Here is a 26,253-nt window from a genome sequence, read left to right as displayed (position 1 = left end):
ATCCAATTTTTTCAGTAGGTTTTTCACAATCAGTATCATCTATTCTAAACTTACACGAGATACACAAGAAAATCTTGCAAAATTTCTTCATATAATTTTGAGAATAAAAGAACTCAGCCTTCATGTTTTCCCACAAATGCTAACTGCTAAAGTCCTGCATACAACAAAACTATGTCATCTGCTCCTCCTACCCACACAAGGTTGTTTTTTTTTGTTTTGCTTGGTTGTTTGGTGGGTGGAAACAGGGCAATGCCTGGAGGAAAGTGAATCAGACAGCTATACTGGCAGGCTTTGCCACGCAAGGCCAGAGTTGAGCCGGCAGGAGCCGGAATCGAGCTTGTGGCCTCATTGGTGAGAGGCTACAGTTATCGCCAGGTGAGTGCCTGAGACCACTCAGCCACTGAGGGCCCACCCATAGAGGGAGACAACTCTTACCAGACCACAAACATGTCATCATGTCCTTACCTGTTCGGGAAGTACTGCTTACTCTGCTTGAGGAATGTCACGCTGTCATTCGCTATCAGATCGGTGAAGTAGTCCTTGTAATAATTGTCGTAATGTTTGATGGTTTTACCGTTAAAGTTTATCGTATAATTATAAAATCGTGAATTTTTGACCAGTCCCACCCATTCTCGCCAGCCGGGTGGTATATAGCTCCCATTATACTCGTTTAAATATTTACCAAAGTAGCCTGAAAATAAAGCAAAAAAAAAAACTTGTCAAAGGTGTCGCACACATCCTCCCCCCTCATTTGCCTTGCTGGACTGGTTTTTTTTTCACACAGTAACAAATATTCTTTAAGTATTGCCGACTTGAGAAGTCAAAGTCCATAACAGGATAACGACAGCCATTGTTTTGTTGAAAATGGACAAAATTGCCCGAAACTTGAGCTTGAATCTTCAACTATATATGGTAAGCCAACAATGCACATGCAGCTACCCTAAATAACCCCAAATTTCGTCCACGAAAGTGCATTTTTAGAGGTAAATAAATTAATTTTGGTGCTGAAACTTACAAGTCCCCAGTAGAATATCATCCCATGTTCAAAGCAAACCTCAAAACACCTTTCTAAAATCAACAGAACTCTGAAAATCAGGGGAAAAGTGCAAGACAGTAATGAATGAATGAATGAAAAGGGTAGTTACAATTCAGAATAGGGAGCTGTTTTCAAAACAGTCCAGAAACCTGTATCACCAGGAGATGTTAATAACATGAATGCATATTCAGAAAAACCACAAACATGTACCCAAATTCTTCAACCTTGTCAACACCCACTGTGGCCAATACCATGTGAGAACTATGGGGTGTAGTCGGACAATCTGCACACATATATGAACTTTGCATCTTTGTGAGACAAACAAATCATTTTTGTGTCTTTTTCATTCTAAGCATTTATTTTACTGAAACAAGGGCTTTATTGGGTTGAAAAGGTTGAAGATTTACAGTAGACACACAAGCCAATCTTCACTTACCTGTTCTGTAGCCCACATTGCTGAGGTAAGTAGCAAAGTTCTTTGTCTCGTGGTCTGTTGCCAGAGGATAGAGGAGCAGTTGAGGTTGTTGGTGTAGACATTGTGGTTATGAGGGTACATGCCGGTCAGGAAGGAGCTTCGGGACGGACAGCACATGGGCGTCGTCACAAACGAGTTGACGCAGCGAGCCCCGTTATCACCCAGGATTCGTAACATTTTTGTCATGGTGTTAACAGATCCTGAAAGCAAGATGTCCTCTACATAAATATAGTTATAACTACAACTTGCTAATACACAGGTTACTTTTCATATTTTTTCTTTATACGTATATTTATTTGTTCATTTGATTATGGTTTACCCTAATTTTTCAAACTTTTCACAACCGCTGCGACCAATATTTTGAAACATTGAGAGACCTATTGGGTGTAGGGAAACAATTGCTCAGTTTCATGAAACTTGCATCTTTAGTGCCTCAAACATATAATTTTAGCAACATTTTCATAATAATTGTATGCATAGATTGCACTGATAGAGGATGAAAAGGCTGTCGATTTACACAGATGCCATTCTCAACAAGTTCACTTATACACATGTGTGATGGCAGTAATTATTATAAGTGAAGGAAACCGAGTGTTAGAGGTGGGGGGAAACCTTTGGGCTATAAGTGGAGAAAACCTTTGAGCTATCAGTTTCAATAAGTGGAGGAAACCTGAGTGTTACAAGTCGAGGAAACATTTGAGTTATAAGTGGAGAAAATGTGAGTGTTGTAAGTGGAGGAAACCTGAGTGTTATAAGTGGAGGAACCTGAGTGTTATAAGTGGAAGAAACCTTTGAGCTATAAGTGGAGGAAACCTGAGTGTTGTAAGTGGGGGGAACCTGAGTGTTATAAGTGGTTATAAATGGAGGACACCTGAGTGTTGTAAGTGGGGGAACCTGAGTGTTATAAGTGGTTATAAATGTGGTTATAAATGGAGGACACCTGAGTGTTATAAGTGGAGGAAACCTGCCAAGAGCACAAACATACGTGTATGCAGGGTAAGATACACACTGTTATAACCACAGACTTATTTATAAACACGGAAATATGATTTAATTCCTTCACATACATGTACACTGTGTATGGTCAATGCCTTCACAACATCAGGAAATATCATCATTCTTGCTTCGGGAGCAGTAGATCCAAGGTCAATCCTGGATCGAGTCACACCTAAGGCCTTTGAAGAGGAAGTTGTAACTTCCTCATGTGGCATTCAGCATGAAGGGGGTAGTGCAACAACTGGTGGACCCGTATCAGTATAATGGCTCGGGCGGGGCAGCTTACTTGCCTTCAGTAAGCCATCTCAGTGAAGCAGCACTAAGCGATGGAATCCGTCCTGCAACAAGGAGGTACATTACATGCACTCTAAGGATTCCTTCGTCGTCACATGACTGAAAAATTGTTAAGTATGACATTAAACCCCAAGCACTCACTCAATCGCTCACTCACCCACTATCGTCATTCCCTTTATTATAATTTCCTTCACGAATATCCTGATTTCCTTGATTAATGTTACAATTTCCTCCACGGTTCTGATTTTCTCCACGATGGAGGCAAGCTTGGCAATACTTTTTAAGTCATGGTTGGACAGAATGGCCAATCTTCACTTTGTTTAAAAAAAAAAATAACAATTCTATTTACATGGCACTTTTGTCCTGTAGAAAACAGTCAGCTCCTGTCAAAATACTATTTGGTACAGGACACTGTTCTTGTTCAGCTGGTTATTTCCAGGCTTGAAAGGGAATGAGATTCAAAACATAACAGCAAGATATCAGATAAAGAGAATGGTAGTGTGTAAAGTCACAAATGTTGACTCGGAGTTTTTATGTTTTCTGACATCACTTCCTGTCTCATCATCCTGACTCAGTGACCAGTAAAGTTACTTGGAGTGGCAGGGATGTAAAACAAATGTGAGATTGGCGCATGCGGTGTAAGGAGCATGCAATCGTAGATATATAAGCTTATTGAAATTTTTTATACGAACGACGATGCCGCTTACATGTTTATTGGAGATGTGCTATCATAAATGGATACATTTTACAGAATAATTTCCTGCAACTAGAAGATAGTGCAAAATCATTGCTGTGAAAGACAAAAACAAGACTAAAATCGACGAAACTGAACTGGGAAAAGGACACCGACAACCCACATGTGATCCAACACAATTTCACAAGCCTATTCAAACCTATAGAAGCCTACAGAAAAATCACAGCTGACTACCTTTGAATGTGTCTGGAAATACATGTAAGTTGTTAAGCAAGTTACCTGTACATCACAATTCATTCATTTGATGTTTATTTGATTAGAGTTTAACACTGTTTCAAGACAACATGTATTTCTCTCATTATTGCAGAAAACCAAGCCCATTAATGACAGCCTTTAAGTATCGTATCAGCCATGCCACTGGGATTTATTTTATTTATTTATTTTTTTGATTGGTGTTTTATGCCATACTCAAGAATATTTCACTTATACAACGGCGGCCAGCATAATGGTGTGTGTGTGTGTGTGTGTGTGTGGGGGGGGGGGGGGGGGGGGGGGGGGGGGGGACCGGACAGAGCCCGGAGGAAACCGACAATCATCTGCAGGTTGATGCCAGACCTTCCCACGTACAGCGCACCACCCGGAGCACTGGGATCAGATTCACCAAGAACTCATTAGCTGTGAAAAAAATGGCAATCTAAGTGAATGTGATGTGAAGACAGCTGTCATTTAATTAAAATTGTTTTGGAATAAAATTCTGAAAAGTGTCGTAATTCAATGTACCTAAATTTTGTTGTTTTTTGAGAAAATTCACAAAAATTCCGCAAACAAGGGGAGACAACTCTCACCTAATATTTCATCTTGGTCATCCGTCATCACCACAATAATGTTTGGTTTCACACTTTTTGGATTATGCTGTTTCCGTACCCTACGATACGAAAGTCTGGCTTTGCTCTCGTCTTTGTGTTTGTACCGAGATCTCGACTCCGCTCCATCGTAGATTGCACCGGCTAGTGTCACAAGAACAATCCACGATGTGAAACGCTCAAAATTCATCATGAAATACAAGTTCCAGTCAAACTACTGCTTCTTCGCATTCACATTCACACTGCTCACAGCCACAGGTTTATCTTCATCATTTTTTCTTCATCACTCTTCCATGGTGCTGTTAAGTTCATGGACACATGGACAGTAATCGAGGGCTCCACAAATGGATCAATGATCGCTGTCCGCCTGGGTGTCTGTTCGTTTGTCTGGACGGATGATTACAAATTAAATCCAAACTGGACGTCTGCAGTCTGAAATCAGAAGGAGATCAACATGTGTCAGTACTGTTGAATGATGAATATTTACATAGGCTTGTAATTAGTCATGCTATCAATAAAGTTTCTTTTGCTGGTTTCGTGGTACATATTACTTGTGGCACTTTGTACTGGTCTCTACACAGGTGCTTCAGTGTTGGAAATCAACTCCATATTGAAGCATTCCCTGAGGATGATTGCAGACAGACGAATGAAAGCATGTACCCTCTACTGCACAGGTGTAATATATGTATTTTAATGTGAAATATACATACATGTAATAAATAATTTACAGGTGTGCTTTTTCAAAGACAACCATCAAATTCTGCATACATTTTAGCTGTCAAGTGATAGACTGATCTAATTCTAAAGATAACCACACCTGCTTAGGTAAAATCGTGTAGGTAAATATAAAATAGACATCAGGTCATCGTTAGTATGTCAGTGTCACTAAGTTCAAACAAACAAGAGCAGCTGTAATATATGTCCAAGAACCATCTTAACCCCCCTAAGAAAACAAATCAACCAATCTGTTGCCATGAAAACCTTAAATGAATTTGGAACTCACCTTTATATCTGACTTGGCATGATCTATTTGTCAAAACATAGGGGGATGACAGGTGGTACCTGTATGTGTACATACACATTAACCCTGAAGATTTTTCCCAAGTCACAACCTTATTCATGTTTTATAAATTAGGATACCTCTAGTGTTTATTTTCAGTCGCACCCGTGACATGAAAAGTTCTGTGCAAACTTAACAGCTGGTACTAAGCCGACTGTACTCTGTGACCCAAGTTAGAATTAACTCATTAATTAGCTGTCAGATTTGTACAATCTGACTCTGCAGGGTCTCACTTTCCTGTTCATGCATTCAAACACAGACAATCTTGCTTTTTCTCCAGGGCTTTAGACTACCCTAATTCGAGAAAACTATTTTCTCCTCCTCTACATCAGTGATTAACAGTTTCAGCATATCCAAAATTCTGAGCCTACATGTACATGTATTTTTCTTAGCCTATCAGCATGCCCAACAAGGTTTCAATTATACATCAAAGTGTACTAAACGCCTTCAAACAAATGAATATGGAATATATTTTCAATTATGTTGTGAGTAGACCAACAGCTGATACATTTTACTTTTTTTTTTCTTTCCTTTTTTCCCCCCACTTAATTAGTATTTAAATGACACACCCTTTAAAGCCCCCACTTCAAACTGTGCTGTATGATCATACCCACATGAACATGTGCCCTGAGCTCGATAACATGCAATCTGACTGAACTCAGATCATGTACTAGCTTCTTGCTAACTTCATGGTAGATCTGAGGTAACACCAACCTCAGTAAAGTTAGTTACTGCTTCAGTGGCCTAGCGGTTAGAGTGTCTCGAAGTCGACAGGCCCCTCGATCAAACCCAAGTCAGGTCAAACCAAAAAAATAGCACTTGCTGTTGCCTCGCTTGGCGCTCAGCACTGGGAGGTTCTAGCAAGGAAACATGACGGGTTGGTCCCGTGTCAGTATAATGCGTCTGGGTTGAGGTGTCATATCTGGTGTATTTGGCATGATAATTTAGTGGTGGCAGCACTTTGGTGGCATGAACTTGCCACGCCACGCGAAGATATAGTATATTTGAGCAAACACATGCCTAATGACTTCTCATCGTCATATGATTGAAAAATTGTAAAGCACAATTTGACTGAGACGCCTTTGATAAGGCGTTTCAGTGAAGCAGCACTAGATAAAAGAGCCGTAGAAATCCGCCCTGCAACACGGAGGCACATTACATGCATTCTAAGGAATCATTTGTCGTCACACGACCCAAAAATTGTTAAATACGACATTAAACCCCAAGCACTCACTCACTCACTCTTAAATTAACGTATCAACAATCTCACTGAAGTCAAGATCTGGGTCCAGTTTCACAAAGCGGCGTACAAGTTGTACGATATTCTGGGCCATACTGAAAATTTTACAAACAGTATTCGATCCTGCTTCGCTTGGAACTCAGACAAGAAGGTTAGAGCAAGGAAACATGACTGGTTGGCCCAGTGTCAGTACAATGTGACTGATTGGGATGTGAGGAAGTCATGTGACTGGGTGGGGTGGGGTGTCATGTCTGGTGTCTTCAGCATGATACTTCAGTGGTGGCAGCACTTTGGCGGTATGGCCTCACCCTGCTATAAAAATATATACACACTAGGAATGATTCCTCATCAACAAACAACTAAACCTCCACATGAAATACCGTTTCATATCCAAGGTTTAGCCTAAATGGTTCACACACTATGTAATCACAGAGAGAGATACCATGTGGCACCAAAAGGCATAACCACCTAAATCATATGTGAATCTTCCTAGACTAACCTAAGAAACTTCTCCTGAATGAACAGCTTTTCCTGTTATCCACACGATATAAAAGATGTCAGTTTTCCTAAAACTTCTACATTCACATAACTTATCAATAGAGTATGTAAATTAACAAAAACAAAATCTGGCTGATGTTCTTCCATTATTCCCCTTCCATTATTCCCGTGTATGAATGAAAAATCTTTGTGACTGTCTATCACGTTATCTTGAGCACACAGTTTTTCACTTAATAATTACTAATTCTGAACATTTTTGAAAGTTGCAAATCCAGATATTCTTCACTTTGTTTGAAAACTATTAGATGCATGGTAATACTTTTTACTAAAAGTTCTGAAGTCTATTGTCGGCAAATGAAAACGTATAATTTCCCATAAATCTCAAATGTCTTATAAAGCACTGAGAACAATCAAATTTCACACAAATTTAGGCATGCAAACACAAAGCACAGCTGCATGTACCACTGCATCCTTCAAATGTCACATTTGTCACAACTACACATACTGAGCAATGTACTAGTCACTGTAAGGTCAGAGTTCACAAGCAATAAGGAGTCAGTCTGGTGGAATAATTAGTGGATGAATTTTGTTTAACACAAATGACAGGGCATTCTAACCAACCCGGACGAATGAATGCAGTTTAATCAGGAACCATTCGACAATGTAGCGAAAACATCAAAATGTAAATGAGATAAGAGCAGTACAATGGAGACCAGAATGGTTATGGGCGAAAAATAAAATGACAAATGAGCTGATTTGTGGATGGTTCCAACTGGTCTCTTCATTTTGCACTAACAGTCCAGTGGGGAAAATGTGTCTGAAATAGCCATTTAACAATGTCAGGGGGCTGATGAAGAGTCATGGGAAAATTCAAAATAGATGCCTTGTCTCATATCCCTGTCACCCCCCTGCCTTTCAGTGGAACACCCTTTTGTCAATGGTAACACTAACTTTTGAATAGGAGATCACCTCCATATCTTATTCCAAATGGGGGGTGTTTTCTGACAAATGGTTGCTAACAACTTGGGGGCAGATGGTTAGAGAAGGGGTAGGGTTGTTGATAAATGGTTTTCCTTCCAAGCAGGTTCCACAGAGTTGGTTTTGATGACAATCTGTAGCTGAGCCAAGCTGATCTACACTTGATATTGGGTTTATTTCCATCCTAAAAAACACTGACATTAGCCCATTTTTTCGCCTAATGCACACACATTTTTTTCAAGCATTCCTGCTCCGTTAGGCAATTTGTTATCCTAATTTTGGCCGTGTCATTTCCGACAGCTCACCATAAACTTGTCATAGTGCACCAAGTTGAGCAAAGGCCACATGTGAAAAGAAAGAAAAAAAGAACAAGAAAAAGAAAACAAAAATAATACATCCTGCAATAAATATGCACCATTGTCAAGCCTGGGAAAACTGCAAAGCATGACACATCATTTAAGCCAGTAATAAATGGTCAGAGGAAGAAATGGGAATTATCCAAAATGACTCAAAGTTAATCACAATAATTGGCATAAAAAGCAATTTACAGAGCCTTTCTTGCAGACTTGAAATAACAACATGTTCTGTAAATGTACATGTATAAATGACAAATTCAAGCTGACATTTGGACTTGAACTTTCAAGCACTACCATGGATGAACAAATTCATTTGACCATCTTATTGTCCCACAGCCCCTAGCATGACAAACTGCTTCAATCCAACTTTACCAACACCCTGATAATACCTATGTACTCTGTCCTCAAAATGAATATTCTGAAACCTGAACAGATTGGGCTAATAATGAAGAAGTACTGACCTAGAATTTCATCCATGACTTAATCCATCATGACAGTTCTGCTCTTCTCAGAAAGCCCTGCTCTTCTCAGAAAGCCCTACTCTTCTCAGAAAGCCCTGCTCTTCTCAGATGGCCCTACTCTTCTCAGAAAGCCCTACTCTTCTCATAAAGCCCAACTTTTCTCAGAAAGCCCTGCTCTTCTCAGAAAGCCCTGCTCTTCTCATAAAGCCGTACTCTTCTCAGATGGCCCTACTCTTCTCATAAAGCCCTACTCTTCTCATAAAGCCCTGCTCTTCTCAGAAAGCCCTACTCTTCTCAGATGACCCTACTCTTCTCAGAAAGCCCTACTCTTCTCAGAAAGCCCTACTCTTCTCTGAAAGCCCTACTTTTCTCAGAAAGCCCTACTCTTCTCATAAAGCCCTACTCTTCTCAGAAAGCCCTACTCTTCTCATAAAGCCCTACTCTTCTTAGAAAGCCCTGCTCTTCTCAGAAAGCCCTGCTCGTCTCAGAAAGCCGTACTCTTCTCATAAAGCCCTACTCTTCTCAGAAAGCCCTGCTCTTCTCAGAAAGCCCTGCTCTTCTCATAAAGCCCTACTCTTCTCAGATGGCCCTGCTCTTCTCAGAAAGCCCTGCTCTTCTCAGAAAGCCCTACTTTTCTCAGAAAGCCCTACTCTTCTCATAAAGCCCTACTCTTCTCAGAAAGCCATACTCTTCTCATAAAGCCCTACTCTTCTCAGAAAGCCCTACTCTTCTCATAAAGCCCTACTCTTTTCAGAAAGCCCTGCTCTTCTCAGAAAGCCCTGCTCTTCTCAGAAAGCCCTACTCTTCTCAGAAAGCCCTACTAAAAAGGCTTGTTTGGAAGATAGGACGATATCACACCAGAGAAAAAAAATGCAGGAAAAATAATATTTGTTGACCTTTGTTCAATGTTCATTTTTGGGTGAAGTTTTATGGCAAATTCAGTGCTCTAATATCTGTATCTCGCAAAAAAATTCTACCAACCTGGTTTTGTTCTTTGTTGCAAACATTGTATATACATACACCTGAAATGTACTATTTTTTGGTTTCATTTTGAAAACTAGCAATATGCATATTTAGTTATCAACAGTTTGGGTGAGCGAGTGAGTGTTTGGGGTTTAACGTTGTACTAAACAATTTTTCACTCAAATGACCACAAAAGAATCCTTAGAGAGCATGTTAGTAGAGTTAGTAGAGTGTTCGCTTCGGGAACAAGAATGGTTTGGTGTCAGATGAATACTAATACTGTAATTACAATGCACATAATAAAGAGATTTAATTATCATTTTACTGGTGCTTAACTAGCATAATCCTATGAGACTGAAAAATCTATCAACATGAGCTTTATCCTAGGCTGACATAACCCTATATTTGCTTTTGGAAATGTCTCAACACAAACACCTTTATTTGAACTTGACACGAGTTTTATCTTTCACTTGAGCTGAGAATTAGAATTAACGCCATTATAGATTTGTATGTCTCAATACAATTTAATCTGTTTGTTGAAATTATCTGCAGGAAAGGCTCTGACAATCAGTTATCATGAATACTGTAAATCTTCAACCATTTGACCTTCAGTGGAATATAATTATGTATACAACTATTATGGAAATGACACCAAGAATGGTTTATTTTTGTCACTAAAGATGCAAGCTTCAGAAAACTGACTAAATGAAAACAGAGTATTTCTCTACATGTGCCTCATGATGGTATTAGAGCCCACAAAAGTTAAGCACCAGTCACTGCTGTGCATAAAAATGAGGGCAATTAATGCTTTTCCTGGACTGACCCTGAGTTAACTTGTTGTGAGGGTGATGAGTGCAATGTACCTGAGGCCAATATGATTACTGCTTGGACTAGAAAAAAAACAATCTCATTTATACAACCTGTGAGAATTATGGAAAATAGGGCTGTAATGGATTTTAAAAAATGACGTAACTGTTTGAAATAAGTGGACAGACAGACAGATAAACTGACAGACAAACAGACAGACAGACTGACAGACAGACGGACAGACAGACAGATAAACTGACCGACAAACAGACAGACAGACTGACAGACAGACGGACAGACAGACAGACAGATAAACTGACCGACAGACAGACAGACGGACGGACGGACAGACAGACAGATAAACTGACAGACAAACAGACAGACAGACAGACAGACTGACAGACAGACGGACAGAAAGACTGACAGACTGACAAACAACAGACAGACAGATACACTGACAGAAAAACAGGCAGACAGGTAGACTGACAGACAAACAGACAGACAGACAGACAGACAGACAGACGGACGGACAGACAGACTGACAGACAAACAGACAGACAGATAGACTGACAGACAAACAGACAGACTGACAGACAAACAGACAGGCAGATAGACTGACAGACAAACAGACAGACAGATAAACCGACAGAAAAACAGGCAGACAGGCAAGACATACAACAGCTTACACCACATACATGTATTTGCTATAGTTTCCATCTGATGACCTATCTAACCAGATGTACCCCAAGTTCCCCAACTCTTGTTTACATTTGTTGGAAAAAAACATTTAGTTGATCAGATGGTGAAGTGTAATGCTGAATCCAGCCACGGAAGGCGTGGGCCTTCCAATGTTCAAATTACAGCTCTATTTACAAACATCATGGTTTTCTGTAAACTGGTAAATCATTTACGAGGTATATGACATTATACTGAACATATTTACAGCTGCTTCTCTCAGTAGTATTTATAGGTATAGTATGGGGGAAGGGCAGGATGTATGGAGGGTTGTGAGAAAAATGTAAAGATGGGGGTTGAGAGAAACAACAGAGGAAGTTTCACATTTCAAGTAACTTAATGGACAAAATGATGTCAAAAGAGGATAAGCAAGACACCGGTTCCAACAATTATAGAAACATCATATGGCATGTACCGTGCCAATATTCTGACATTTGGATTACATATCATATCTTTGGGCACAGGAGGCACGAGGCACGGGGCACGAAGCACGGAATAATCCTCAAGTACATCTTTAGTGACACGAGCAAATCATTTTTGTTGTCATTTTCATAATAACTGTTTGCATAAATTCCACCTAAATAAATGCTTTAGCGATTGAAAAGGTTAAAGATTTACCAATTAACAAGTGACATCTTCAAGATCCGTTATACTGGTTGATGATGTGATGGTATTTCAGGGGTAATTAGCTTGGGTACTCAACTGTGAAGCTTACCTATTGGCAAAAGAACGCTGACTATTGCCTTGTGAATGTATTTACATTACTTAGAGTATGTGAAGTTGCTTCGCCTGATCTGGTAATCACAGCACAGACTCTGCCGAAACTCATGTGACCCTGTACTGCCCAGCAAACACCAAGAATCACTCCAAGAGATACAGTATGATAGCAATTATACCTGAAATCATGTCTTTAGTTATTTGATTGGTGTTTTAAGCTGTACTCAAGAATATTTCACCTATGCGATGGCAATCAGTATTATGGGTGAGAGGAAACTGGGCAGAGCGTGAAATAATAAAGGAGGGGTACTGTTGACAGCTTTATGTCAAGTTGCCAGTTAACCCTGTAACACCCATAACTACTGTGACAGCAAGAACCTGTCTTGCACAAGATGTTTCATAAGTCAGTCTCTCTGCAAAAAAAAGTATAATTTAATATAAAGAAAGGAGGTATTTATATAATGTCATAAATGTAAATACATATGTTCATGTCAACATGTCATCTACAATCCAATTCACAAATCCAACCCTGAAGCATATATACAAAACACCTGCAAATTTCTACACAGAAAAAAAATGAGCCAAAACCACTAGAAACCTATGAAACTGTCCTTGTTTTATAAAAATTGTTTTTAATAGCTGTCATCATCATTTTAAAATCTTGGCATAAATACTGAACAGGTGTAACCAAAATTAATTAATGCATTTATGAAAGCAGCCAAAACCACACTGCCTAATTTGATGCAGACTGAGAAAATTAATTTGTCTAGACAAGCCAGTTTTTTTCTCTTTTTTAAATTTCTTTAAACTGAGGTTAATATCAGTGAGTTCACCCAATGCATTATGATTTTAATATTTAAATGCTGAAAACACTTATTCTGATCCAGGCCTCAAAAAAAAAAACAAACTGAAAATTCCTTGTCCCAGGAAGGATCCTGTGTGACCCGGCAGTTGATTGCCAAGTGTCTTAAGTTCCAGAGAAAAACATATTTTTGTCTAATTGATTTCAACTCCATCGTTTTATAGGATCAATGAAAGAATTTTAACTGTAGCTGACACTGAAAGTTGTTTTCTATTTGCCATGTAACCCAGTTGGACAATGGGTCACCTTCAGAGCGTGTAAGTACATGTACATGTAAGCCATAAAGAAAAATAACTGTGAGAAGAACTGTGGTAGCCATGACACCAAGGTACCAGTACTTGTACCTTTGTTCACAGACTGTTTTTGGTATTTACACTGACACATGCCTGGATTAAGCATCAAAGAGTGAAAAGAAGGAAAATAATTAAGTTGGTGTACAATGAGTTCTTCATGATTAGTTGTGGTAACCTCACAAAACAGTTTCAAAGACCATTTTTTTTTTTCAAACCAATTCCTACTTCAAGAGAATTGGCCACGTTCTAATTTGCAGGATATAAGTGAATGCTTGCCTTCATGTTATTGACTTCCCCATGCATCCTGACCTCAAGTTGATAATTGCTCAACATGACTTATATCCTCTGTTCTGGCAGACCAGCTGCACTCATGGCTGCAGGGCTTCTTGTTATCTTCACGGCTCTGGATGAATGAAAATTCTCTGATATCTTCAAGAGCGCACAACCAGAAAATGCCAAAATGACAAATGCAGACCAGGCTACTGGTTCTGTGGGTAATGGTGAACATACACATAGTTCCCTTCAGACTTCTTTAATTCTGAGGAACTCTTTCCTGCCTTTAACTGGCCTATAAAGCTGTCCAAAGCTGCAAGTATGTGCTTGTTTGTTATTTCCCGTAGAATGTGACACTTTTAGGTGTCTGTGAGGTCATAAAACATTTAGGTAGCACCTTGTCTCTCTTTATTAGACTAACAATAACAGATTCTTTGTTCCCGCCACAATAATTTGGAAAATTGATGCAAGAAGCAGAAAAATTTCCATCTTTTTATTAGCTTTATTTCAGTTATATTTTATCATAATGGCCCCTCTTGTGACAACACCTGGGGAAGAAAATGAAATAATGACTTCTGAAGCAGGGGGTAAATGACTGTAAACAACAAATCACGCCAGATACAGTATAGACCTTAATAAAGGACTTTCACAAAAATCAAACAGTCAAAAACCAGACAGAAATCAAATGTAATTCTACTGCTGCTGAATGTTTTCAACCCCCCCCCTCCAAAAAACATTTCCTCTGTCAAGATCAAATATGAATTTTCCAGTTTTCCAGCATCCAATCAATATTGAGCTCACAAAATGACTTTTAGTCAATCATTTGTTACATACCAAAATGAAAACATTATTCAGTGGACTTGTAGAGAACAAGACTATTTTATTGGACCAGTAAATCCCATCCCTTGCTTCATAATTTACTCACAAATTTTTTTCCATGTGATGTGCTTCCAGTGAAAAATGAGAGTGGAGAGACTCAGAAATTGAATGTCTAAGGCTGGGATTGAACCTACACCTGGCATTCACACTGTTTTAATCCCACTGAGGCATGATTCACTCCTCACCACAAGATTATCGCCTTTGTCAACACAGGTAGCACCCAGAAAGTGTTAGAATCATCATACAGATTAATTGGGATTGTTGTTAAAAGCTTTAATGTCAATACTGCCATTTTGTGGAGTGAACATCAAAAGGTTTACAGCACGGTGCACATTAACACTGTTCCATTGAGAACTATCATGCCCAACAAAGACACAGTTTTCAATTTCCAGGCATACTTAAGCCAACTCTTGATGTCACTTCCCCATCCTGCAGGCGGCTGAAACTCCTCAACAAAAGCTTTATGCGACACGGTTGATTTCACTGATGGGCTCAGATGATGAACGTAATGGTTTCCACCGGCTGTTGTTGTTAGGCACTAATGAATCGGCATTCAACCTGAGCATCCATTCAAGATTTAGTTTTAATTTATTTCATTGTTTAGTGCAATACTCATGAATATTTCACTTGGGAGTTGGGATAATTGTGGGGTGGGGGTGGGTGAGGGGGAGGTGGAGGCTCACAAGTGTTGATGGGTCAACTGGAGTCCACAAATTAAACCACTAACCTCTGGCAAGTTAGTAAACAAACTTTCCCACCTGAGATGTACATCTGCAGACAAGCAGTTTTCAACTTGCTGTAATTCTTCAACCTATCTGCACCTGTGCAAAGTGTTTATTCAGATATATTGTTGAGGACATTATTCTGTGTACACCGATAAAATTATCCTTTCATCAAAGTATAAATGTACGTAAGCTGCGATGAAAGATGTACTTTCATATGCAAATTAGGGTAACATTAGACAGATCCAACTGTCCAAACGCACCACCGACTAGTCTAAATGACCTAAAATTTTGCCCACGACTAACTTGCTCAATTTTACCGTATTCTGAGAATTCTAATGAATTCTAGACAAGTGCTTAAAGGCTGGTTTGGAAGGTTTTATGATATCCTGCTGGACAAATATATGTTTCAGTTCCAAAAATGATATTTTATGACATTTATTTGCCTTTACAAATGCACTTTTGTGGGCGACATTTGGGGTCATTTAGGCTACTCACTGTCGCCAAGACCCCATGAACTGAGACCTTGGGAAATTCACTCTCCAAAACGCCCAAAGCCAGGATTGAACTCGTTACCCCAGAAGGCTCCTCACCGATCTAGCTGCATGGCATGCAGGAGCGGGACTCCTGAAAGCTTGAGGAAGACAGGGCGTACATGGAAATACTCATGTTTCCTTTGTGGTACCCCACCCCACTATACCAACATGTTTTCCTGTCACTTCAAATGGTCACAGCTGGAAATCTGATTAGCTGAAAACTAGTGCCATCCACTTAAAAAATTTGATTTCTGTCCTGTTTCACATGAAAAGACAGTTTCATGAGATCCTTACCACATGGCCCCTACACTAAAGTGCATGGAAGTTGGGTAAAAATGGCCTTAAACTATAGTCTGCTCAAAGCCTCCGTGGTCAGTCCGAAATTATGTAGTTAACAGAAAAGAGTTACTGTATGTAGTAGCATTAAAGTTTAAGTAAACTTTAACTCTTCTTCATATGAAAAAATGTCAAAGCAGTCAGAAAAAAACTAACTGAATTACACTGACAATACAGTAGATTAGAAATGTCTTCTACGAAGATTAGGAATGAAAGCAAACCTCAAAAAAATTCTCAGCAGTCTTAAAAAAAAAAGTCTGGGGAAGCATGGGCTGTTCATTCAGTACTAGGTCAACACTCTACGCGGTTTAACAAGGGACAGCTTTTTCTAAATGTCAAACAATCACAAATTAGAGTAGTGCTGTGCACATTGTCCACAATGTTTGAATTGTCCGACACATTAGTGTGTGAGGGATCGTGAGTACAAGGTGTAGTCTCAGTGGGATAGTTCATGGGTACCAGGTTCATCCCTCCCAGAAATGCCAGAAGGACCGTTTGACTACACACCTGCTCCTGTCAACCCTTCCCTATTTATAATGGATGCTGAGTGTAAAATGAGAATGTTTACTGTCACTGTCAAAAAGTTTACATACACAAAGGTATTAAAAGTTAAATACAGGACCTAAGGTATCCAGATGTTGACTTTTTGATCTGCGCCTCAATGCTTCGATAGGTGCTGCCAGGTATCAGAAATGGCCCTTCCATATATAATCTCAGCAATACCCTAATCCCCAGGTAGAAATCGAAAGAGAGAGGAGGCATAGGTACACTCTTCAAAAAGAAAGGAGAAGGGCAGCACTGATGTCAGTGGAGTAAAGTGACTGGGGGTTATATCAGATATGAGAAGTACTATGACTATGGTGTACATGTGTGATGTCAGTAGTCAGATACATGGAGTGATATCAGATATGAGTAGTGTGATGATGTCAGTGGAGTAAAGTGACTGGGGGTGATATCAGATATGAGAAGTACTATGACTATGGTGTACATGTGTGATGTCAGTAGTCAGATACATGGAGTGATATCAGATATGAGTAGTGTGATGATGTCAGTGAAGTAAAGTGACTGGGGGTGATATCAGATATGAGAAGTACTATGACTATGGTGTACATGTGTAATGTCAGTAGTCAGATACATGGAGTGATATCAGATATGAGTAGTGTGATGATGTCAGTGGAGTAAAGTGACTGGGGGTGATATCAGATATGAGAAGTACTATGACTATGGTGTACATGTGTGATGTCAGTAGTCAGATACATGGAGTGATATCAGATATGAGTAGTGTGATGATGTCAGTGGAGTAAAGTGACTGGGGGTGATATCAGATATGAGAAGTACTATGACTATGGTGTACATGTGTGATGTCAGTAGTCAGATACATGGAGTGATATCAGATATGAGTAGTGTGATGACTGATGTATGATGTCAGTAGAGTGAAGTGCACAGGGTGATATCAGATGTAAGAAGTGTGATGACTATGATGTACATGTATGATGTCAGCAGAGTCAGATGCATGGATTGATATCAAATATGAGAAACTTGTGTAATGACTGTGATGTATGGATTGATACCAGATACAAGACGATGTCAGTGCTCGATGTCAGGTGTCAGTAGAGTGAGATGCATGGAGTGATATCAGATGTGAGAAGTGTGAAGACTGGGTCATATATGTAATGACCCAGGAGTCTCCCACCAATGTGGTCGCTGTGAGTTCAATTCCAGCTCATGCTGGCTTCCTCTCCGGCCGTACGTGGGAAGGTCTCCCGGCAACCTGCGGATGGTCGTGGGTTTCCCCCGGGCTGTGCCCGGTTTCCACCCACCATAATGCTGGCCGCCGTTGTATAAGTGAAATATTCTTGAGTACGGCGTAAAACACCAATCAAATAAATAAATAAATAAATAAATCATTCACATGATCAAAATGCAAAATTCAGAGGTCTCAGAGTCAACTAACCATTATTATTAACGATAAGTTAATCAATTAACCAGGTGTTCAAGACAAGAAAGTTGTACGAAACTGCAAAGCCTATTATAACTGGTTAACTTGAGGTGTTTCATGGATGCTCATCTACATGTCTGTCACAGATTTTGTATATTCACAATAAAGGTTCTGCTTTGGAAATTTAACTAACTGAAAACTAGTGTCATCCATCAAAAAAGACATGCCTTTTTATCAAGGGAGATTTTCATTTCCATCCTGTATTGCATGGACAGACAGTTTCACATGATTCTTCCTATGTGGGACATACATGATTCTTCCTATGTGGGACATACATGATTCTTCCTATGTGGGACATACATGATTCTTACTATGTGGGACATACCTTAAAGTGCCAAATTGAAAACAATGAACGTCTTCCTCGGGATGCTTTCATTATATGACCCAATGAGGAAGAAAACGTTACAACTTTTAACAGCACTAATAAAATTTAAAAGTTTATCTTTGTCAGAATGAGAGTAAAATTCATAAAGACGCACGCAACATGATCACTCACAGATGAACACGAGGATACAAATATACCTCTACCTACACATTTTAAATTTTCATGTCAAATTGGCCACCATAAGCAACAATTTATCGTGACAAATTAAAGATCATTAAATATCAACTTTGTCAACATTCTCCTAAATGCACATACACTGTACATATACAGGTACCTGCAGGAAAAACAAAAAGGTATGGTGTATGTTTAATAATCAGATGCGCATAATAATTAGCTTTAGAATAACCACTGAAATGTCAACATTTTTTTCATCAAATTCACAAGAATGCAAATTAGTAACGTAATTAACTCTAACAGCTGAGAAGTTAACATTTTGAAAAATTTTAATCAGATGCATTGGCACACACACACACATATATATATAAATATATATATATATATATATATATATATAGCCTTATGATGGTTGATGTCTCAAAATGTACTTCAGTGTTAGTGCACAGCTTCACACGAGAATGCACAGTGCCACTGCTCGTTATAGTCAGCTTTGTTAAAAATGCATTCATGGGCAATATTAAAATGCTAAAAAAATAAGGGACACAAAGTCGCCTAATTTCTAGAGTGTGGTGAAACAGATGTCTACAGGATGACAATTTAACCATTGCCATGTGAAGAACATACTTCTCCTGAATGGAGCCAAGGATAGGTCCTCTAAGGTTATTTAGTGCTGAGCCAAGCCCATTTTACATGCATATGTAAATATGCTATATATACATAGAAAAGCTAAGTACCTGGATGAAATTATAGACTTGTTTTGTCGTTCTTGAAACAATCTACTCAAAGAATAGCATTGACTGATTTTTTTTTTCTTCCATATTCTCTTTCAAATATATTTCTGACATTCTTGCAGGATTCTGACATTCACACAGATAGTTATGTTATCATCTTTCCTCAAAATGTATAAAATAAAACTGTTAACAAGCAGTAAATGTTAGGTACAAAGCCAATGGGTATTTATAGAATTATATGAAGTAATAAGTTAAAAAACACTGAGCTATTTCATCATTCTTTCTGAAATCAATACAAATCTGCTTCAATTAGTGCACTGTATAGTCTAAGTCAAATGAAATGATTTCAGATCCTTACTTTTCTGCATAATAAAATAATAAAAATTCTGTAAAATAATAAAATTTCAAGCAGTCTCACTCTCGGAATACAATTCTTTTTAATTTGGTAATGTAGTGCAGTGTAATGTACACACGCCTAAAACTTACGAATCATCAGTCTAATGACATTTCACCTATAATCTAGCATTTTTGAAGTGACAAATTTTATTGGATTTCTGATTCATTCATCCATCTTATATCGGATCACTTAAGAGTTTTTTTTTTTTTTTTTCTGATTCAATTCCTTATCAGAAAATCTTAAGTGAGATATTTGAGGCCGTGAGCATCTGGGTATTTCCCATGTTACTCCCACCAGCACATTTCACTTGCACAGATACTGCAGTGAAATTGTCTAAACAACACAGAAGCTAGTTAATGCACAACTCCGATTCACGGCCTCATAAGTCCAAAACCAGGCTTTCTTAAAGTTCACAATTTACATACAACAATGCTATGCAGATTGTCCTGTTGTCTAACATACTATAATTTCCGGTTACTATCAGAATAGCACCAATGTTGTTCATTTCCCTACAATTTATCGTGTTATCTTTCACCTCGTTGTCTGTTTGCCACTGCCTCACACCAGTGATGTACTAATATCTGGATGGGCGCGGCTTCCTACTCTAAATTTTTATGTCACAAACAAGGAAACATAGATCCTCAATGGCCGAGATATTCTACAGACAGTCAATGTTTACTTGTCTTAAGCTTAGGCTCAGTGTAAAGTAAATGTTCCATATCAAGATGACTGACTGACTGACATACCGATAGACAGAGAGACTTATAGAATGAACAAAACCAAGAAATGATAATTTAAATTAACTGAGGCTTTTATGAAATTTTGGACGTACATTTATCCACATTTCCCTGACACATGCAGACCATATTTCTGAATATGCCTGGCCAAAATTAAGTAATATAAGAATAGTCTTCTTGTCAATTGGTGAATACACCTTTTGAACCTAAAAAGAACAGCTTAGTGGAATTATACAGTGTAATGTTTATGAGGTACAGCTAGGGGCCAACATGTCCAAAGCCATTTCTGATGAGTCAAAATTGAAATGCAGTATGTAAGCGTATATTTAAGACTTAGAAATTACAAATTTCTGACCACCTCATGCATGTTATCTTTAAGCAAATGTGTCAATGTGTCCAGCACCACAAACTAAGCGCTATAAAGAGGTTTTACATTTTGACTTTCTGAAAAGGCTTTGTGGGATCTGACAAAGAACATAGTTAAAAGTAAATTTTGTGACAAGAATAATGTTCAAAATGTCCAAGTTCTCTTCACCATTTCAGAAATCTGTCAGGATAACAAGTCTCCTGGGGTTTGGAGAGCAGCAAAATACAAAACCCAACAATCTGTCAGGATAACAAGTCTCCTGGGGTTTGGAGAGCAGTAAAATACAAAACTCAGAAAAATGCCGGGATAACAAGTCTCCTGGGGTTTGGAAGAGCAGCAAAATACAAAACATAATAATCTGTCAGGATAACAAGTCTCCTGAGGTTTGGAAAGCAGTAAAATACAAAACTCAGAAATCTGTCGGGATAACAAGACTCCTGGGGGTTTGGAAGAGCAGCAAAATACAAAACTCAGAAATGTGTCAGGATAACAAGTCTCCTGGGGTTTTGGAGAGCAGCAAAATACATAACTTTAGGTGAGACATTAACCTCTTCTTGGAAAAGTGCCCCCCCCCCCCCAACAAGTGGCACATGGGGCCTAGGACAAAATGGGTCAAATTGCTCTGCCACATGTGAAGAGCTCAGCTGAGGTCTCATGAGGAGGAGGAAGGAAAAAAGGAAAAAACCTACCTAAAACGTCTGTTCAAATGCCAAGTTTTACAGTAGCACCAATTCCTCTAACAGCCTTCTCCGCTTGTGAAGGCTTTGTGTAGCCAGTGACCCTCTCTGTTGCGTGAAAACGTAACGGGAAACAGGGGAAAGAAAAAAATGATCATGGGAAGTTGTGTCTAGACAACACTGGCTGTCCCTTTAAGGCTATAGGAGTGCTGTCTGACCAGCTGGGTGTAGTGAGGCCTACTTACAAATATATGCTCTGTAAGGAGATTGCTTGAAATCTGCTCACTCAAGCGCACATTTTGTTCTGTCACATGTCTGGCTCCAGTACAATAGTACCCATGAAATGGCTTCTTACATAACTATTTACAATTAACTCTGCACAATGGATAAAAAACAGACAAATTCTTCATCCATGCAAAATTATGTTACACAACAGGGATAATCCATCTTCATCAGATATACCATTAAAAATAAAGTAAACAAAGAATTGCAACATACCATGTCACTGGTTTAAATAAAAAAAACTCATTTACTCTGTGTTAAAATATAAAACCTTGTCACACTATACAAACATACGTACAGACTTGCATTAGTTACTGGTACTGTATTTCACCTAAAGTTTGGCCTGTAAAACCACTACCCACTGTAAAACCCACTGTACACCTACTGTATGCCCTCTGCATACCCACTGTACACTCACTGTGTGCCCACTGTACACCCACCACTTTATAATTAAACCCCTGAGTTAAAGCTTGCTAAATTATCATGTCTGAACTATGTAATTAATATTTTGATTACCGTAAATGTATATACCATATTTTCTTTACCACTATCCTGATAATGATTTCGGATCTGTATGATACATGTACGTGTTAGATATAAACCGTATGGCCTACCGTGTTTCACCTAAAGTTTGGCATGTGGAAATAATGCTCTTTCATAAAGGCCTTATAATGCTGCCTTTGATGCCCACACTTTTTGCTGCTAAGAAATTAATAAAACTCCTAATTATAAGGTGGATGAATTGATCAGAATTAAGCAAAATGTGTCAAATGAAAAATACAAAACATGAGGCGAATTAGAGTAATTACTGGTCACTCAATAAGACAGCACTTCAAGGTGTCAGTCAGACAGCTGTATATGCCATAAAATGTATATATGTGGTAACAGAGTCTAACTGCGTCTAACAAAATCACTACATGAATAACACATTTAATGAGTACAAGAACAAAATCAAGATGACATCACATATATGGGCAGGTAGGCAATTATGATAATTAATTTATCATGCAGACGAAAACACTGCTATCATTTCTATAGCACTCCACCAGAAGCAATTAAATCACAACAAAAGACAGAATTCATCCCTGAATACATTATGACTATTTCCAGAGCAAGTGCACTCTGAATCTGAGGTGCAATGTACACATGATCTTGTATGAGAAAGTGTGCATTCTTCAACTGCATCTAAATTTGATTTGATTGGTATATTACGCCGTACTCAAGAATATTTCACTTATACAACGCCGGCCACCATTAGGGTGGGAGGAAACCGGGCAGAGCCCCGTGGAAACCCACGACCATCCACAGGTTGCTGGAAGATCTTTCCATGTACGGCCGGAGAGACAGCCAGCACGAGCTGGACTTGAACTCACAGCGACTGCATCAATTGCATCTAAATCTAAACAATCAGATCATCTATGGTGTTATCACATGCAAGTGTGATGTAAATTCACATACTCCTTACTATGCATGCGTCGCTCTCTACCTTTCGCTTTAAATCACTAACACCAATAACAAATTCTGTACAGAAATCTAGAATACAGCCAAGGTCACTGGGGTCACCAAAGTGATGTCAGAAAACACGAACAATCTGTCTCATCCCTTGCCTCTAGTAATACTTTATAAACGTGCATTCTCTTTACCCAGAGAATGTGCAACATGATTCTAACCGACACTAAAAACAATTTTATTCATGAAAGCTGATTAAATAGTTCTGCGGGAGGGCACAAGTGATGAGGCTAAGCCTAAACAAGCCTACGTGTCTGTCACAGGCTCCAAAGGTCAAGCTTGTCTATTGGTGGCAGTGATGTAAAGTGAAAGGTAGAGAGCGATGCAAGCGCTGTAAACAAGCATCATACAGTGTCAATCAATTATGAACTCATGTACTTGCAAAGTTCAGATGTCAATATTACCAGAGAGTGATTTCATTTATTTGATTTATTTATTCGATTGGTGTTTCACACCGTACTCAAGAATAGATGTTGTACTTATATCACAGCGGCCAGCATACGGTTGGAGATAACTGGGCAGAGCCAACGGAAAAACCCCACAACCATCCGCATGTTGCTGGCAGACCTTCCCACATACAACTGGAGAGGAAGCTGGCATATATGAGCTGGACTTGAACTCAAGTGACTGCATTTTCGCTGGGCAGAAAGTTTTGTGGGAGAACTTAGTCAAGAAACAAAATCATTAGTTTTAGGCAGCTAGGATGTTTTAATAATAAGATCGGGTAATTGAACAGCAAAGATCATTTCAGTTTTTGTCCATGTTTTTTCATTTTTTTCCTGTCAAAATGAATTGTTTTGTCCAAATATTTCTTCCTATGCACAGCAATAACCCACTGAAGGTTGAACATGGGGGTGATAACAGGTGTTTTTCAACACTTTTTTCCCACCTTAAGGGCATTAAAATGTTCAGGTAGAGAATTTGCCCCAAGTAAGAATAGAAATAAACAATTTCTTGCTGTAATATGTGTTGGTATACTAATTCCTCAACTTTATACACCTTTTCAATTTGATTTATATCAAATTAAATTTTAAATATAGCTGCTAAAACATATAGCTGCTAAAACATATAGCTGCTAAAACAGCGATGCCGGGATTCAAGCTGGCATCTATGGATTGAACATGCATGGGCTTTTTGCAACCACATGTACAGCTTCAGTTCCAACTCAATCTCATAGGCCGTTTTTCTGAAGAAAACTCTTTCCCAATTTTGTACAACATCTAAAGTGGCTGCTAAGTCCCACACTCAAAAGTTTCCAAAAGTTAAGGCACACAACTTCAGGTGCCTACCTAAACATAATCAACTTTCATATATGTCTGATTAAACAAGAAGACGTTCCACAATTTTGGATAGAATAATACTAATAATTCACACGGATACAATAAGGAGTCAAGCCTGAATCGATCCAGGCCTATCTGCAATTATAAAATATGATACCATCAGCCTACACAGAATAATGTCCCCAGAATATACTTTAATAAAAATCTTGTGAACATGCAAAAGGTTTGAAGAATTACAGTATGAATTTTATCCAATAGTATTCACTATCTGATTGTGTGAGTCAGTGTTAGGGGCTTAACGGTGTACTTAACAATTTTTCAGTCATATGGCGATGAAGGAGTCCTTAGAGTGCATGTATGTGTAATTTGCCTCCTTTTTGCAGGACAGATTTCCACCACTCTTTTATCTAGTACTGCTGCAATGAAAGGAAGTCAGCCACCCTACCCGAGCCATTATACTGATACAGGTCGACCAGTCATTGCACTATCCCCTTAATGCTGAACGCCAAGTGAGGAGTGAGTGAGTGCTTGGGGTTTAACGTCGTGCTCAACAATTTTTCACTCACATGACGACGAAGGAATTCTTAGAGTGCATGTCATGTGCCTCCTTGTTGCAAGACAGATTTCCACCGCTCTTTTATCTCGTGCTTCACTGAGACGCCTTACCAAAAGCAAGTAAGCTGCCCCGCCCGAGCCATTATACTGGTACGGCAGTCAAGCAGTTGTTGCACTATCCCCTTCATGTTGAACGCCAAGCAATGAAGTTACAACTTCCTCTTTTAAAGTCTTCGGTGTGACTCGGCCCAGGATTGACCCTGGACCTATCGCTCCCGAAGCAGACACTATCAGGACCGGTCTATCCACTACCTGTGACAAATATATCACACTACCTACTTGTACTACACCTAAGATTGAGATTGAGTCACATGGCTAAAAACTATCACAGATGGTCTGATATATTAAGTGTACCAAACCTTTATACTTTTTACTGAATGATCTCTTAATCAAATGTGTTCAGTAAGAATTTTTAAAAAATACCACCGATACATAATAAAATACAGTATACTTGTAGCAATATCAAGTTAGGTGAAAAAGTTAATTTAAAGTACACTTGATGTGCTTTGATGTAGATGCCTCAAGAAAATTTATAAGCTTTACTGCAATTAAATTAATCAGCACACCTTTGTAACTCAGTGTGAATCAAATTAGCATATTGATGAAGTAAATATGATAAATGCATTGCCTCAGTCAAGCAGAAATGAATGTTCCAAAGTAAAATTCCAAAAGCGTTTGAAAAGAAAAGCCATCTGGTTTTTCACCTTAAACCGGGAAATTTGTAATTAAAATTATATGCGTTCAAAGATCATGAATGTCACAAAAATAAATAACCGTGACATATAAGAAAAAAAAATGAACATGTCATCCTGTTGCAAACACATTTAAGAAAATCCTTTATGTAATCTTGATAACACATCTAAATTGAGACAATTTTCTGCAGCCACATCATTACTGCTGAGTATTATAGCCCCAAGCCATATTCTATAATCAAATGGTTCTGTCACGCAGGAAACAGCATGCAGATAACGTACAAAAAATTACTATCCATTTACAGTGATCATAGTGATACTACTGTAATTCGCATGTTCGAAAGGTGTATATTCAAACATATTCTGTAGGCACTAGGCATTCTCCGTAGAC

General features: G+C 38.8%; 1 protein-coding gene across 1 annotated transcript in view; it reads right to left on the bottom strand.

The window, feature by feature from the left end:
• Window positions 1-21,656, bottom strand: part of LOC135463631 (putative extracellular sulfatase Sulf-1 homolog) — a 41,583-nt gene extending 19,927 nt beyond the window's left edge. Inside the window, 5 exon segments of the mRNA XM_064740976.1 lie at window positions 466-691; window positions 1,473-1,526; window positions 1,529-1,711; window positions 4,341-4,790; window positions 21,497-21,656. Coding sequence (XP_064597046.1) covers window positions 466-691; window positions 1,473-1,526; window positions 1,529-1,711; window positions 4,341-4,551 — 674 coding nt within the window. The 5' untranslated portion in view covers window positions 4,552-4,790; window positions 21,497-21,656.
• Between the last annotated feature and the right edge of the window lie 4,597 nt (window positions 21,657-26,253).

Source organism: Liolophura sinensis, chromosome 3 (assembly GCF_032854445.1).
Source record: "Liolophura sinensis isolate JHLJ2023 chromosome 3, CUHK_Ljap_v2, whole genome shotgun sequence".
NCBI classification, from domain to species: Eukaryota; Metazoa; Mollusca; class Polyplacophora; order Chitonida; family Chitonidae; genus Liolophura; species Liolophura sinensis.
This window is presented reverse-complemented; position numbering and strand designations above follow the sequence as displayed.